Consider the following 16,805-nt stretch of genomic DNA (forward strand, 5'->3'; position numbering starts at 1 on the left):
AAGACATTGGTGATAATGGTGCTGTGATGTACATGCTGAAAAATGACTTTGATGGCATTTTCCAGATTGATAATTTTACAGGACAACTATACAATAACAGGCCATTGGACAGAGAGACAACGGATATTTACAATCTCACAGTAATTGTAAGTCTGTTATAAGGATTCTGCTCATACAAAATACTTGTGTGATAAGATGAAGGAATGCAGTGTACAAATCCTTAGTACAAATCCTTCAATAGTGCAGCTGTTACAGGTTTTTTGTTTGTATATTTTTTTTGGTTTAAATACTGTACGCTAGAATTTAAATCACTTCTATATATCCCAAAATGTGTCATTCCATTGCTTGTCAAATCACAAAAATAATTTGCTACTTAGGATTGATGATATCTTTCTTTATAGGCTCAGGATTCTGGGACTCCACCATTATCATCCACACTAACGATTCATGTTTATGTCCAGGATGATGATGATAATCCCCCTATATTTCCAAAAACGCAGTACGAAGTTACTGTAAAAGAAAATGAACCTCCACAAGTGGTATTTATCCTCAGTATATTTACAAAATGTATTTAAACAAAAGTGCCAATGCAGACCTATGTGTTATAACCAGTATGTATAATGCTGTTGTATGTGGGGAAAAGATTATTTTTGTTATTCAGCTGATGTGGGTCCATCTAAATCTTCTTTTTTTCTAAGAGATAAATGTACAGTTAAGCATGTTAACGTAGTTAAATGAATGCGTCACTTTTTCTTTAGTAGTTATTTGGCTAGGGAACTGTATTATTCCAGCACCTTGTTAGGCAGTGCTGGATGGGGTGGTTGGACTGAGCAGGGTTTTTACATTACATGCAAGATTTTATAGTTAGATAATTCCAAATATTTATATAAAAAAAACTAAAGGAAAAAACGGATCAGTGTTGATAAATACAATAGCTGATATTAAATTTTACATGCATATTCACATGCACTCAACTGCACCAATAATGCACACATACAAACAAGGCCCAAACGTCTCTAATATTATTATTATTGTTATTATTAATAATAAAGAGGATTTATATAGCGCCAACAAATGATGCAGCGCTGTACAGTAAATAGGGGTTACAAATGACAGAAAGATATAGACAGTGACAGGGGAAGAGGGGAGGACACTGCCCTGAAGAGCTTACAATCTCATGTTGCAGAAACTGGGGGGAGTCATGTCAGAAGTGTCAGAAATAACTGTAGGATATGTAAAAAGGATCGCAGTTTTCAAACTAACACCCCTACATATCTCAGGGAACATGATAGGGTTACATCTGGTTTTTAAGTGTGCCAAAAGTGTATTTGCATTCAAATTAAATATAAAATTACAAAATGAGTGTGCTGAAATGCCCTGCAGTCTAATGGATAGGTGTAAAGCAGTCATGGGAGTTCTTATGGCAGATGGGTTATTTTCCCTTTTTTGGAACCAGGATCATGTGTATTCCTTACCTTTACAATGCTATACCATGTAGATGATATATTACTGCTTTTAGTTATAAATTTGAAGTTATACATTCAAACTGAACATTTAAAAAAACTTATTATATTCTTTTATATGGTTTATTATTGGAGATAAACCATTACCCCTCTGTCTATAGGCACAGCTAAACCAGAAATTTGGTAGGTTGAAAATAGCTTTTTAAAAACTACCTGATTTGCAAAATACTAAAACCAGTGTCTTAAAAATGTTACAAAAACTTAGAAAACAAAATTAACTTGATTGCTATTTTTTTTTAGATCCTGAATATCTCTGCAGCAGATGTGGACCTGGGAGACAATTCTGTTATTATGTATTCATTCACCAAGGTGTCTCACTTGTTTTACATTGGAGAAATCTCTGGCTGTCTCTCCACCCTGCAACCACTGGACTTTGAGACCAGCAGACAACATACGATGGCAGTGACTGCATACAGTCCAAGAGATCCCCAATACAACAGCACCACAACAGTTATTGGTATCAATATCTGTATTTATTCAATGGGGAATCCACATTGTTTCAAAAAATACATATCTTGCATTATGGTGTTGTGTAGCCACATAGCCTTCAACATTCGGATACTGCAAATCAGAAAAGCTGTTAGATCATTATAAAGAATACAAAGTAGAAAGCCTAACTAACAGCAAGAGGGAGACCTTTCCCACCTTCCCACCTATACTACATATACAATAGATGAGCCTCTATGCCTCACAGGTTGCTTGCACAGCTTCACTGGTTGCACAAATTATATATCTGGCTGTTTCCATTTTGTTGTGTCGAGTGTATACATACAAGGTCTATAGAAGTCTTGGCAATTAACTTATATAAAAGTACAGTTACCCTGTAGTTAGGCTTTTCACCTATATATTACATTACCGTATATATTCATAAACCAGGTATTCCTCCTCTACAAAGATACCTTGACAACAGGGTTTTGCATGCAAACTAATATCTCTGAATATTGGAGAGAGATCAGCATACACCAGCATTTGCCTCTGGAAGTTATCCTGCTGACAGTAGTATTTATATCCTGTATAGACCCAACCTTTTCTTTTATTGCCTTTATACAACATCTGTACTCCTAAATCTACATTGCACACATTGGAGTATTATTATAAACAATTTGTTTGATACAAATGCTTAATTATTCATTCTGTGTGAACTGAGATGAGAGAACATATTTAAAACATAACTAGAGATGTACAAATGTATATTAATTTACTTGAATGGTATTACTAGGACATGGGTAAACGTACTGGGAAGTGCACTACATAGTGTAAATTATGTGTTAAGTGATTATGTAAAGTGCTCTTATTCAGTAACATTACCTGTAAATGCAATCGTAACCATGGACAAAACCGCAAGTGAAAGAGAGTACAGTAGTTTATATTATGTATCGGCAGGAGGAAAATAATATGAACGATAATTAACTCACATCATTTTAACATCCACCAGTCAATAGCAGGGTGCCAACCGTGTAATTAGCTCTAGTTACCTTTTAAGTACAACCACCCATCTGAATTTGAACAAATATGCAAACACTTTTATTGAGTGATTGTTTATATACCCCATTCTGACCAGAGACCAATAATAATATAGAATTCTGGAGTGTTTTGGTTTACTGCACTTTCAAAATCATCGATGTTGTGTGCGCCTTACTGTTTGGAGTGCCTTACTTTTGATTTAAATATTACATGATTTCTTTCTTTGTTTTATTTTATGCCCTCAAGTGCATGTTGAAGATGTGAATGAACAGGGACCCATAGTGGAAAATCTAGTATACCATACAGTTATATGGGATGGTACATATACCACAGGACATGCTATTCTCGACATTAATGCAACTCATGGCAATAAAGCTGTTGATGAAGGAATCCATTATTCCATATCAGGTAAATGAAAGAGTTCACTATTTGTAACAATAGATTAGGGATTTCTCTCAAAACACGATAAAATATTGTTATCTACAAATTATACATATACACAGAGAGAGCTTAGATAGAGCTTAGATAGAGCTGTAGTTGATCAGTGGGAGACTTTATTTAAAAGGAAGGAATTAAACAGGAAGACAGTTTTGATTTTAATTAATTTCATTCAAATCAATAATGACAATGATGAACACCTCCAGCTCTAATGAATGTTTGCCTGAACCACAAAGCAATAAATTACAATGCTAGGGGTTTATTTATAAAGAAGTAAATTTGACATTCACTGAAACATTCTCTGGTGGAGATTCCTCCAGCCCCATGTGTTTCAAAGCAGTAATTGATTCTCCAACTTGAAACGTTTCAGTGTCAGATTCACTGCTGATTAAATAAACCCCTAGGAATGTTGCCTGAATATGATGCTGGAAAAACTTCACACTTAGTTGAATAATAGAATGTGAAATGAGGCTAAACATTTACATGAATATTATAATTCTAGCTTTGATTCTTTAGATGTATAAGGAATTGTATGAATTAATTTAGGTGTAAGGCGAAACTTTAGAGAGAAACCAGAAACAACCAGATAAGAAGTACTTTCAGAAGGTCAGTAGGTTCTTTCTCTCATGATGAGTATACTTTAAATTGTCTTCTGTGTTCACTCTTATCAAATATATCACTACATAACAAGTTTACATTTTATTTATTGAATGCAACCACATTGTGGCCTAAACCTCCATTTAGTCAGTGAATTGGGTTAGGAATGAATGACAAAATGTAGGCCCATGCAGAATGAAAATCAAATAGAATTCTGGAGATCACTTAGAGGGAATACCAACAGAAGAGAGGAGACTCTGGTTCCCTTATATAGACCTTGTTTAGGTTTTTTGACCTAATTATTAATGCTCTCCAAGACTAAACAAGATAAATATTCAGTGTAGGAACCTGGGTGATCCAACAAACCTGCAATGGATTTCTTCAAACTCATTGGCTATTGGTTGGCAAATATTTTTAACCCTGGACTAGATCTATTCCAGGTCTGCTTGATCACCTAGGTTCTCCCATGATAATCTTCTCCAGCTTGGAGAGCTTTGTAAAATAGGCCCCAATGTGTGCATTCTGGAGAACTCACAAAAGAGTGAGAGAAAGAGAGCAAATTCAGAGGCGACTAACAATAATGGAGAAAGTTCTGAGGGATAAAAAAATATAAGGATATCAGTAGGATAGTATTTCTAAATTAAGCTAACTCCTAAAGCTAGCAGTATGAAAGCTATCCAACTATCATTAGATAGTATTATTTTACAGGAAGAGTTAAAGCTTGAAACAGAATTTCAGCAGTCTGGAAGTCCCTGGTTCAAAAAAACAATCTAAAACTTTATTTTTTTCTAACTTTATTCTTCTATGTTTCTACAACATTTACAATATAATAAAAGCCTTATTGGCCAAATCAGTTAAAACATATTTTTGTTTGGAGTGATGAAGTTAAAAAACTTTTTCTTTTTACTGTTGGGGAGATTTCATCTGTACTGGTGACCACATAGCAAGTGAGCCTACCAGGGTGCTACTTGGGTGGCTATAAAATCTTGACAATTATTGGAGCAACAGCGTTCTTTAAGGTTTCCACTTTTGCAGCATGCAGCTAAGTTAAGACAAATTTTAGTCAATAGATTACTTGGCAGAGAATAATTATTGGGTGTCTTTTTCCAGGTGATAGCAGTGAAGGACTGTTTGCAATATCCAATGCTACTGGCCACATCTTTATAATAAAAGACCTTCCACCCCATCACAGCCCTCTGCACTATACTCTCAAGGTCAAGTGCCGTGATAATGGAACCCCACCACTGTCCACATCTATCATGGTGATCTTTTTTATTTATTTTCTACTCTTGTATTGTCATTGCATTATTGGCCATAAATTGTCTCACGTCTTTTGATTCACAGGTGTTTGTGGTTTTTTCACCCATGAATATAAACTACCCGGTCTTCTCATCTAATTACTATCTCCCAGAAGCTTTGAATGATTGGACAGCACCACATACAATCCTAACACAAATCAAAGCCTTTTATTTACCTGCAACATTGGTATACAGCTTCACTACTCAAACTGATAGAGGTAGCCTAAATCACCATTTAATACTAATAGTAATCATGATAACAGTACCAGTAAATATAATATAGTTTGCAAGGTTAGTAATGATTGTGAAGATTATCAATTAGGATACTAATTGTGTGTTTGTCAAACACATAGTATAGGTAATACCAGGGAAGTTGCTGTACAGTCAGGACTTAGTCTGCCATAGGACACTATTGGGAAAGACACAAATGCCATGATTTATGAAAGTTCTCCAAGGCTGGAGAGAATACACTTTCATCAGTGAAGCTGGGTAATCCAGCAAACCGGGAATGGATTTCCTAAAAGTCATTAGCTATTTGTTAGCAAATGTTTTCAATCCTGGACCAGATCCATTCCAGGTTTGCTGGATCACCCAGCTTCACTGATAGAAGTGTATTCTCTCCAGCCTCGGAGAACTTTAATAAATCAGGGCCAAAGGCAGCCAAATTGCAGGCAGGAGTACCAAGTCTCAAAATGTAGTAAAAGTGAAAATATCCCTATCTTGTTTCCTTCTCCTGGCATCTCAACACAAGTTTGGCCTAATTCAGGAAGATGATGTTAGGTGCAGTCAAAACTATCTTTATGGTTCATGAAGAATAAAGCAGACCCCATGCTGCCTCCAAAAATGTATTCTAGCAATTACCCAATGCATATGTGCATTAGGGTGACAAAGAAATACCAGTGTTTCACTACAATGCAGAGGTCTGTAGGGTCTCATTGTAAGACTTATTACCGCACTGTGCTGATTTATGTGACAAAGTCTCTAAGCTTTGATTCACTTTATAAATTTTGCAATGTAGTTCTCTTTGATTTCTGTGTAGATTACTTTATCATGGATCCACTGACAGGAATAATACAGACTAAACAACCACTGATAATAAGAGATTTCCCAAGAAATGTAACAGTGAAAGCAACAGATTCACAAAGGTCCTGGATATACAGTGAAGCCATTGTTATTATCACCGTCATTAATGGAAACCAATGGGCTCCAGTTTTTCCAAACTCTCTGGTCAAAGTGACAGTGAAAGAGGTAAGATGATAGTGAATATTTATTATAGTTTGTAGAAAAAAAAACTCAATATTCACAAATAGTGATTGACTTTTCCTAGCATATTAAACTGTTATTATGTGGATTGCCATTGTTCTTCTAAGATTGCAATTAAATGAACATGAGCTCTTAGATGTCACAGTATCCATTAAAGTGGAGCTAAACCCAACCATTTAAAGTAAAACTTCAACCTTTAATTTAAAATTATATGAACAGGCATAGTTTCACTACAAACAAGACATACTGGGCCTGATTTATTAAAGCTCTCCAAGGCTAGAGAAGATACATTTTCATCAGTGAATTTGGGTAATCCAGCAAACCTGGAATAGAGTTCCTAGTCATTTGCTTTTTGTTAGCAAATGTTTTCAATCCTGGATCAGATCTATTCCAGATTTTTTTGGATCACCCAGGTTCACTGATAAAAGCGTATCCTCTCCAGCCTTGGACAACATTAGTAAATCAGGACCCCTATGTGTCTCCTTTAGGGATTCTTGCCTGCCTGTTAACTTGTGCCTAGGTAGCACATGCTGCAGCTCAGCATATATTATCAGCATATGACATCCACTGTGGTCAACAATGCCACTAAAGTCTTGAAGTCGGAAGATGTAATTTACTAGCAAGGTATTGAGGATGTTGCATCGCTGGAACGTAGATAAGAAAAACAACTCTTTAGGTTTCACTCCCACTACTTTTAAAAGCAAAACACTGGTACAAGTGGCACAATTCATAATCTACAGAGGTATTTTCACAGAAGGAAAGATTCAGCAAAGAAAATTCACCTATTTCAGTATTTTTATAATATATTTTGTCAAGTCCTTTTACATGAACATGACCTTGGCAAAACTACAAATTCCTTTCACATTACTGAGTTTTGAATGATAACTTTCTAAGTAGACCGTCCCATCATTTGGCAACATTCCCTCTTTTTGTGATTCTGGCATCTCCAAAAATAGAATAAAATTCTTATATCTATATCCAAAAGTTCCAAAAAAGTTTTGCTGGATTTCTGGGTTAAGTGAAGTGAACTAAGTTTAATGATCCTTAAATATACAACTGACTATTATGCATACTATGTATCTATATATAATGCAATGTGTATACTTATATATTTTCTTGGAATGTGCAGGACCACAAGTTTCCTACATTAATTGCCCAGGTTCAAGCAATAGATGCTGATACAGACAGCAATGGCGCCATTCAGTACACTATACTGAATAATGACTCTCAGTACTTCAGTATAAATGCTGGAAATGGGAAGATATTTGCATTGTCCAGTTTTGACTTTGAAAGTGGACCCAGAGAGTTTCAGGTCAGTCATACGTGCCATGTCATCATGAGTTCTTGTGTAGCATAAAAATACATTTATTTAAAGAGTTTAGGCTTCTTTTAGGTATGGAAAGTTTTACTTAGCTTAATGAACATAGTGAAAATTCACTTTGCACTATAATAGGATAGTATTGCTTTTTGTTCCAAAGTGAAATCGTAGTGTTGTCACCCTGTTTAGAGGATATTGTTTAGATCAGCAGTCACCAACCGGTGACCCGTGAGAAAATTTTGGGGGTCCACAACTCTGGTCAGTGCACCCCTGAGCGGGGTCAGGAGAAGGACCCTGCTGGGGGGATGCACAGGCCAGAGCCGCGGACCACGTACCCCGAGCAGTTTCTAGGCTCAGGAAGGTGGGCAGGCTGTGTCCCTGCACACAACCTGCCCATTCTCCCATTGCAGGCTCAGATCCGCAATGGAAGAGTGGGTGGGGTTATGTCATGATGACGTCACTCTGGGGAAGGTTTCTCCCCCTTTGAGTGACACCTGGCTCTCCATGCATGCGTGGTTGGGAGCCAGTGATTTTATTGGTCCGCAGACCTGAAAAGGTTGGCGACCGCTGGTTTAGATCAACATTGGTTTTAAATAGACTTTAAGTAGAAGAGAAACACATTAATGCTTAATTAATATTAATACTATTAAACGGTATTTATATAGCACCAACATGTTACGCAGTGCTGTACATTAAATAGGGGTTGCAAATAACAGATAGATACAGACAGTGACACAGAAGGAGGAGAGGACCCTGCCCAGAAGAGCTTACAATCTATGAGATGCCAGTTAAGCAGGTAAAGCATACCTGTAGAGTTTTAATGAATGAAAACAGTGAATTGGGAAATGATTAAGAGGAGATGGATGCCTAAAGGCACCCCCTGCCTTGTTAATTCAGACTGAACTGACAAGCATAAAGAAAAATTCAGGAACAGAACCATAAGAACAAGTTGTTTTAAGTTGTTAAGAATAAGAATACCATAAGAATAAGTTGTTTTAAGTTAGCACCTCTATACATGACACTAACTCTTTTACCATTATTATTATTATACAGTATTTATAAAGGCCCAACATATTTAGTATACACCACCACTTTAGATACAGGCTGATAATTGGGGCAGATTTACTAATTTAGGTGTATCCATTCAACAGCAAGAGATATTTCACTTAGCTTAGTGAGTGAGGTGAAGCTCTGCTGACGTTAACTATTTAATCATGTACAAGCAAAAACCATGTTTTTTAACATTTCATGATTGAGGCGTTCTCAAAGGCGCTCTCTAAAAAAATACACTAAGCTAAGCAGTTTTTGCCTTCCATGGCAATGAACTTTGCTCTGACAAACAGTGTAATCCATTTCAGTAAATCAGCACTAATGTGTAGAGAATCTATCAAGCAAAGCTTCAGTTTGTTTGTTGTACCCTGCACATAACCCAATAATTATATCTATTTTTATGTCTGTTTTGACAACATGGGAATTGTTAATGAGATGCAGTATATATTTTTATAATTATTAGAAATATCTTTCTCTATATGTAGAATTTCATTTTATTATTTTTTTTATATGTAGATTTTTATTCTTGCTGAAGATCATGGGCTGCCCCAAAGAAAACAAGGATACTGCACTGTTGTTGTCCAGGTATTGGATATTAATGATTGTAAACCTGTGTTTATGCCAATCAACTTGATGGTCATTGAGGAGAATGCACCAATTGGAACTTTTGTTGGCCAAGTGATGGCAACTGACCGGGATTCTGGAGATAATGCATTTATACTCTACAGTCTGTATGGTAATGTTCCTGTATTCCTTGTATCCTTGTATTTCTAGTATATTGATACAATCTAATAAACACATTACTCTCATACCTCATACCATACAAGCAGTTCTACATTTTTATTGTGGCAAAATGGGAGTTTGCCGTGGGCTAAACAACAAAGAAAGTCTACTAAAAGATATGTAGTTATTGACAGTTATAGACTGATGAATTTTGCCTAATCAGTCTATTCTCTCCAGCAATGCTGCATCAATTAAACCTTCTGTCCTTAGGAGAACTGATCACTAATCCAAGTTTAAAAAACTTGTCTAATCACTTTTGTTCTCCTCAAAGTACACTTCTGATAAGAGGTGCCAAATCTAGACCCTACCAAAGTAATCTTTTGGAGTCTTTGCAAAAGATAATCAAGAAAGCTGACAGATACATTATTATAAAAGTATGACTTGTTACATTTTATTATAGATGAAGATGATCTCTTTGAAGTTGATGAAACACATGGAAACATTTTAGTGAAAAGGCCTCTTGATTTTGAAACCATAAAACATACAATTCTAAATATCACAGCCACTAACAATAAGTCAGCTCCTTTCTATAAGGTAGGTTAATATGTTTTTAAATTATTTGTCCGGTCTAATGTTATAGAGCTAATGGGAATCCTTTGCACAGAAGCTATCCATGGGGGTTCATTTGGTAAGATAGCCAGTTAGTCAGAGACTGCTAATCCATTGGAATTTGTTTGGAAGGAAATCAGAACATATGTACAAGACCCATGCAAACACAAGTAGTTACTTAGGGGTGGGGTACAGAGTATATTTGAACTTTCATTGAATGATGGAATTTGATATTTTTGTGTATAGGGCTTTAAAACTTCTCCATTGTTTTGTAGCTTACAGGTCAGTCCACTCAAATGTTTTTATATATAGGTGGAGTCTGTTGGGATAAGTCTTTTGGCTTCTTGTATTTTCTCTGGACGTTTGCTGCAAGCTTCATCTGGCATAGTTCTCGGTTACTTTCTTATCTACAGTTTACATCTGGCATGGATTGTTTATTTGTTTTCTGTTACATTCTCCATAATAAAAATACTTAAAAATCCAAATGAAAAATATAGACACCTTTTGTATGACCATGGCAAGTGTGCAGACATGGTGTCACCACACCCCAACCCCATATAGATATAAGGGAATGTTCAAAGATTTTACATTTCAGCATTTCCCAAATACTGAAATGTCAATTTTGAGTAGATTTCCCATTTTAAAATTTCACTTTAGTTATTTTTAATAATATTTGGCATCAGTAACAATGGAGTATTATTTCAAAAGAATGAAATCTGTTATAAGTTTATAATTTTAGTCAATTATTTCTTTTCAGACCAGTATGCAGTTCACAGTTCATATTCTGGATGAAAATGATAATGCCCCACATTTTAACCAGGGACAATATTTTGCTGAACTAGATGTGGATAGCCCCCTGGGAATCCTAGTGACAGTAGTGAATGCATCAGACAGAGACAAGGTATACTATTAGATACCTACTGTATAATAATAATGCTTTGAAGCTTCTAAAAAGACAATTTGTACACCATACATTATTTAACATGATCTCCTTAGAATAGCTCTATAAAGTTTTCTGCCTTTATTGACTTGCAGGGAGATAATGGCATAATTGAATATTTCCTGTCACCTGACATACAGTATAATTGCTTCCTAATTGAAAACATGAAAGATGGAAGGATAATAACTGCTGGAAAACTGGATCCGGGAGAGATTACTATAACTGTGTTTGCTAAAGACAATGGATTTCCTTCACTGAATAGCAGCATTTCAATCATTATAAATGTGGTACACAAACCAAACTTATTTCCAGCATTTGCCCCAAATGAATTAAGGTGAGAGGTTATTTTCCCCATCCTTTTTGATATATAAATGAATTCTTTAAAAAAAAAGACTTGACTAGAGGTTATTAAACCATGCCGACTTTGGAAAGTTTGGTCTACTTTGGAAAGTTAAGGCTCTTAATTTTAGCTATATGACTTAAATCCTATTGGATGCAGCTGAAAATAATGTCAGTTTTTTTAATTGGGAATCCTAATTGTAATGTGTTCGGTTTGTGAATAAATAAAAATACAAATGATCTTTTAAAAGAATGTGGAACTTTTTGTGGTGGGTGGCACTTTCATGCAGAAGATGTGATAAAATTTGGCAAGGTGCCAGTCAGAGTGTTCACACGATATAGGGTGCAGGTCACAAGAAATTCCCAAACAAATTTGGTATAATTTACATAACGTACCATCACTGGAAGCACTAAAGAATATATTCTTCACACTTTTTCATGCTTTTCCCAAATCTAACCTAATGGGGAAACCCTAATTACTAATTTATCTGTTTTACTTTTAGCACTGATTTAAAAAAAAGTGAAAACAGTAATTACCCAATTTACAAATTTTCTGCAAAGAATAAATCAGGGAAAAATATCACTTACAGAATTGTTGCCGGAAATAATGATGGTAAGTATGCACAACTATACTTAAAAATTATTTTCCTAAACTTTTGGTGATATCCCTTCTGCAATAAAATAAACATACCTGGCTGATTTTTTTTATTTAATTTTTTTTTATACATTAACCTGTTCCTATTCTGCTGTGGGTGCCGCCATCCTCCTCTTCTCTTCCTGGCTTAATCTTTGGCCATGTACAAGTGGGAGATACAATGCTTACCCAGGCATCACAGCTCAGTGTTTTCTTTTATTTTAAGAAGACACTATAATCTACACTCTTGATTTTTAAGCCCACACATTTAAAACTATATGAAAAAAATATTATCTATATTTACCCTGAGGCATGTGAGACAAAATGAAGTCGGCATTGGGCAGCAACTTGCTTTATTTTATTTTAGGGAGAGGTTAAAGGACCTGTGGCTGTGGTCCATGATAGAACTGCAGCTTTACAGATCTTTATTTGGCATCCAGATTCATAGTGTATTTAATAGAATGGGTGGGCCATACATTCCATCACTTTCCCAGGCCAGGATTTGAAGATGGCCAATCAAAAAAAAGTTGTACAAGATTCCTAAAAGGACTTTTGAGATCATTATAAAAACAGCAGTGTACTTCAAAATATTGAAAATATTGACTATATGTGAAGCATGTAAGTATATGTGACCTACATGGCCTGAAGATGAATAGTCTAACATGAAACACTTCCTGTCAGTCTCCTCGCTTTAAAGGCTGTCAGACTGTGGGAAGCTGATCATTTTTTCAACACATCAAGGAACTAAGCAGGTACTGAGCTTAACACAGTTATGTCATCTCTAAAACATCAGTATATAGTATTTATATGGCACCATCATATTACACAGCACAAAGTCTATAGTCATGTCACTAACTGTCCCTCAAAGGAGCTCACAATCTAATGTCACTACTATACTCATATGTCATTAATGTAGTCTAAGGTCAATTTTTAGGGGGAAGCCAATTAACCTAACTGCATGTTTTTGGGGTGCAGGAGGAAACCCATGCAGACACAGGGAGAACCTGCAAACTCCATGCGGATAGTGTCCTGGCTGGGATTCAAACCTAGGACCTAGTGCTACAAAGGCCGGGTGCTAATCACTGAGCCACGGTGCTGCCCAAGTTGCCGTCTGTGTCTCATTTGTAACAATTGATATTCATGTACTTTACATGTACTTTGTATTTACAGGTCAGTTTTACTTGAATGAGAATACTGGAGAACTATGGAAAACAGAAAATTTCAACTATGGTGCACAGCCAACCTATACAATTACTGTAGAGGCAGACACAACCCCAGATGTGCAAGGTAAACTTGCCTCTAGGTAACGTGGTAAAATGCTCTCATTCAGGAGAGAAACTAAAACTATATACAGTTTGTAAACATAATATTTCAAAATTAATGGTTAAAAGCTTGCCTTGCAAGAAGTGCTGTTTAAGGTACATGTGTGACCTTCTGAGCCTTGGGGTAGCCATAGATGAGCAGATATTTGTGCAAAAGCAACAGCCAGCCTATCTTGGGTGTCATGCTTATTAAACTAAAGCAAAGCAAACAATTATTCCTTCTTCTCATCTCCAGAATATTCAGCCTGATCACACAACAGTTTGGAACAACTGTGAAATAACAGGCTCTCCTGGCATCATAAAAGCTGTTTTTCCTATCCTTGGAGGGCCTCTAATCGGCCTTGTCCTCCCAAAGTTTTGCTTATTGCTTTTCACATTGTTGGGGAATTGGACAATGTATGGCATGCCAAGTCATCTTGTAGTAGACAATAACAACACATAAATACATTTATCACATATCCTTTAACTGCTGTGTAAACTCTTATTTTGCCAATTGCTATTATATTACCATAGGATCATTGCCAAAGAATATGGCCCGTCTACAAATCAACTTGCCAGATTTATACAAGGGGCCAGTGTTTGAGAAGAAGAAGTACTACGCCACTGTACTGAATTCCTTACCAAGTGGATTCCCTGTCATCAAAGTCACAGTAAGCAATTGTTTAAATTTATATCTAATTTGAATAATGTTTGTAAGGTAAGAATCCCTCCCAGTAATTTATTTTAAAATTCAGGATAAAGAGATGCATTGCTGCAATTTTTCACATTTTGTACCATTGCACTGCTTAATAATGAAGCCCAAATGTAGACCTAGGGCAGAAAACATGCAAAAAAATTATTGGTATATATGCATCATTATCCCCCATGGCAACATAAAGGATTTTTTAACCTGCTGTGCTACTAATTATGAATTGATAAACTGGACCAGTGGCTAAAAATTGAATATTAGGTCACATTATTTAAATAGCGGACAAAGTATATTTTTAGGCAGCATTAGATGGTTTTAATGTCTTGATAGTAAAAACAGCTCCAGAGAAGAAAAGAAGCTTATCAGTGGACCTGGAGGCAACAATAATGTTCTCTGATCCTGATCTCATTGATAAAATTATCTTAGGGTATCAGGTGGTCCGTAAGAGCATGATCAATGAGGTTTGGGGGGGGGCACAATTATTGCTTATGCATAAAGCCTTTAAGGTTTCCCGATCTTCCAGTTGCACACCACTTGACCCAGGGCACCTGGGGTGCCCAAAATGTTGATACTCCACAGCCTCACTTATCCATCATTTCTGGCTTTGCCCTCTTATCAGTGATTTTTAGAATACTGTTATACTGTAATGTTTGGATACTGGGAGGAGGCGGACATCCCTGCCTTGCTTCTGAGGGCTAAACGTTACTGCATGAACATCTGCCTGCTGGTGGCCTGATGGGCAATCATGGCTGCCTTGATGGACCCCTTGCTCCCACGGTCGATCATGTGATCCTTGCCCTCCGTACCATGTTTTATAGAGAATTGTTGTAGAGAGCAGTAGGATGATTCTTTACTACCCGTTTCCTTTAGAAGTAATAATATTTCATTCAGCGCATATTTCCCGAGCTAGAGAGGTCACCAATTATTGAAAGGTTGAAATACACCTCATGGTACATAATTAACAAAACAACTGATATACTGTATCTTTGCTACCACAATATTTGGTTAAGCTCTTGGTTCTCTATGTGTTTTTTATAGTATTTTTATATGTATATATGTATGTTGTTTTGTTGTGTTTTTTTCCTTGTAACTCTCTTTAAATAAATTATATATATATATATATATATATATATATATATATATATATATATGTGTATGTATTTTGTATACATTACCCTACCCTCAGACCCTCTAAGAATCCATTAAAAAATATTTTAAAAAATAATGGTTTGCAGTAAAGGCAGGATTGGACTGGGGACCTGGGGCCCACCAGAGGTAGTGAGGCGGGTCCACCAGAATGCATAGCTTTTCTGGCACAGTGATATTAAGGCTGCAGGGACCCACGAGGGAGCCGAAAAAAAATATAGGCGTATGACCAAAAGTTGCTTTTCTGGACTCCCTTGTGGGCCATGTGTAGAGTGGAATGGATATTCTGTAAGTTTCCATGTAAAATTTGTTATGTACATAGGATACTACATGATGAAACATATTCTATTATACATAAATCCCATTACAGATATATTATACCAAACAGAAGAATTACCAAAACAAAATTGTCAGCTTCTAAATATCTTCTACATATCATATTTTACTTAAGAATGTATATATATATATATATATATATATATAATTTACTGTATATACGACATATCATTACATATTTACTGTTACTAATAGGAACAAAAATATTATTTTAAAGGCTGAAGATCCTGATTTAGGACCAAATGAAAAGCTGACTTATAGTTTTATAAATGGATCAGTGGAAGAATTCACAATTGATAAATACACAGGCCAAATCAAATGTAAATCCCTGGCTAGAAAAACTGGAATATTTCACATTGAAGTGCAGGCTATGGACCCCAGTTGTCTCTTCAACCAAACTAGTGTTCAGGTAAGCTTTGTTTTACTTTCTTAGAATTCTAGCGCTTCTAAATGCATTGTAGGTTTATAGTATAAAACAGGCGCTGACTCTCTGGTAGGTTGGTAAGACATCTGTTAAACAGAGCTAACTAGACAGTTGTTGGTATGATACCCTAATATTTGTGTCTCCTATTGTTTTCATATTAGCAACTTAGAACAGCCTTGGAATTAGTATTTGAAGTACTTTTTTCTTTTTCCTGTTTCATCTTGCAGATAAAAATTGAATCACCATCCTTTTCACATGATGACGTAGAAATTAAAATTAACCAGACATTAGTTGAGGTTGGACTTCATATTGAAAAGATTAAAAGGTACTACAAGAAAATGAAATCAAATAAAAAAATATAAAAAATGATCCAGCATGACACCAAAGTGGCATTCAGACCACCACTGTAAGGGGAACATTCTTCCAGATCATCGCTAATATAATGAGCATTTATCTTACCAACACCCAATGAATTGGTTCAAGCAGGGGTTCCACTGGGGTAAAAAGGTTGTGGAAGGTTGACTTGGAGGAAAGCAGTTTTAAAAACAGATTTATTACTGTTTATGCAGCCTGACAGCATTACAGTAATAAATCATAACAGTTAAACTGAGCTTTAGGTGCATGTATATTCAGTAATAAACTTATTTGAACAGGCAAATATCAGATCATTACAAATCATTTTCAAATAGATTC

At 35.8% G+C, this 16,805-nt stretch overlaps 1 protein-coding gene across 1 annotated transcript in view; it reads left to right on the forward strand.

Moving 5' to 3' along the window:
- The first annotated feature begins 26 nt into the window (after window positions 1–26).
- The window catches only part of LOC140329879 (cadherin EGF LAG seven-pass G-type receptor 2-like), an 18,885-nt gene continuing 2,106 nt past the window's right edge, over window positions 27–16,805 (forward strand). The window contains exons 1-17 of the mRNA XM_072410271.1: window positions 27–146; window positions 402–539; window positions 1,764–1,980; window positions 3,234–3,395; window positions 5,133–5,284; window positions 5,367–5,538; window positions 6,360–6,568; window positions 7,713–7,895; window positions 9,468–9,687; window positions 10,135–10,268; window positions 11,041–11,184; window positions 11,319–11,557; window positions 12,066–12,175; window positions 13,367–13,483; window positions 14,032–14,168; window positions 15,906–16,097; window positions 16,340–16,437. Of these exons, the coding sequence (XP_072266372.1) occupies window positions 27–146; window positions 402–539; window positions 1,764–1,980; window positions 3,234–3,395; window positions 5,133–5,284; window positions 5,367–5,538; window positions 6,360–6,568; window positions 7,713–7,895; window positions 9,468–9,687; window positions 10,135–10,268; window positions 11,041–11,184; window positions 11,319–11,557; window positions 12,066–12,175; window positions 13,367–13,483; window positions 14,032–14,168; window positions 15,906–16,097; window positions 16,340–16,437 (2,744 nt within the window). The remainder of the gene's footprint in view (window positions 147–401; window positions 540–1,763; window positions 1,981–3,233; window positions 3,396–5,132; window positions 5,285–5,366; window positions 5,539–6,359; window positions 6,569–7,712; window positions 7,896–9,467; window positions 9,688–10,134; window positions 10,269–11,040; window positions 11,185–11,318; window positions 11,558–12,065; window positions 12,176–13,366; window positions 13,484–14,031; window positions 14,169–15,905; window positions 16,098–16,339; window positions 16,438–16,805) is intronic.

Source organism: Pyxicephalus adspersus, chromosome 4, assembly GCF_032062135.1.
Source record: "Pyxicephalus adspersus chromosome 4, UCB_Pads_2.0, whole genome shotgun sequence".
In the NCBI taxonomy this organism is placed as follows: Eukaryota; Metazoa; Chordata; class Amphibia; order Anura; family Pyxicephalidae; genus Pyxicephalus; species Pyxicephalus adspersus.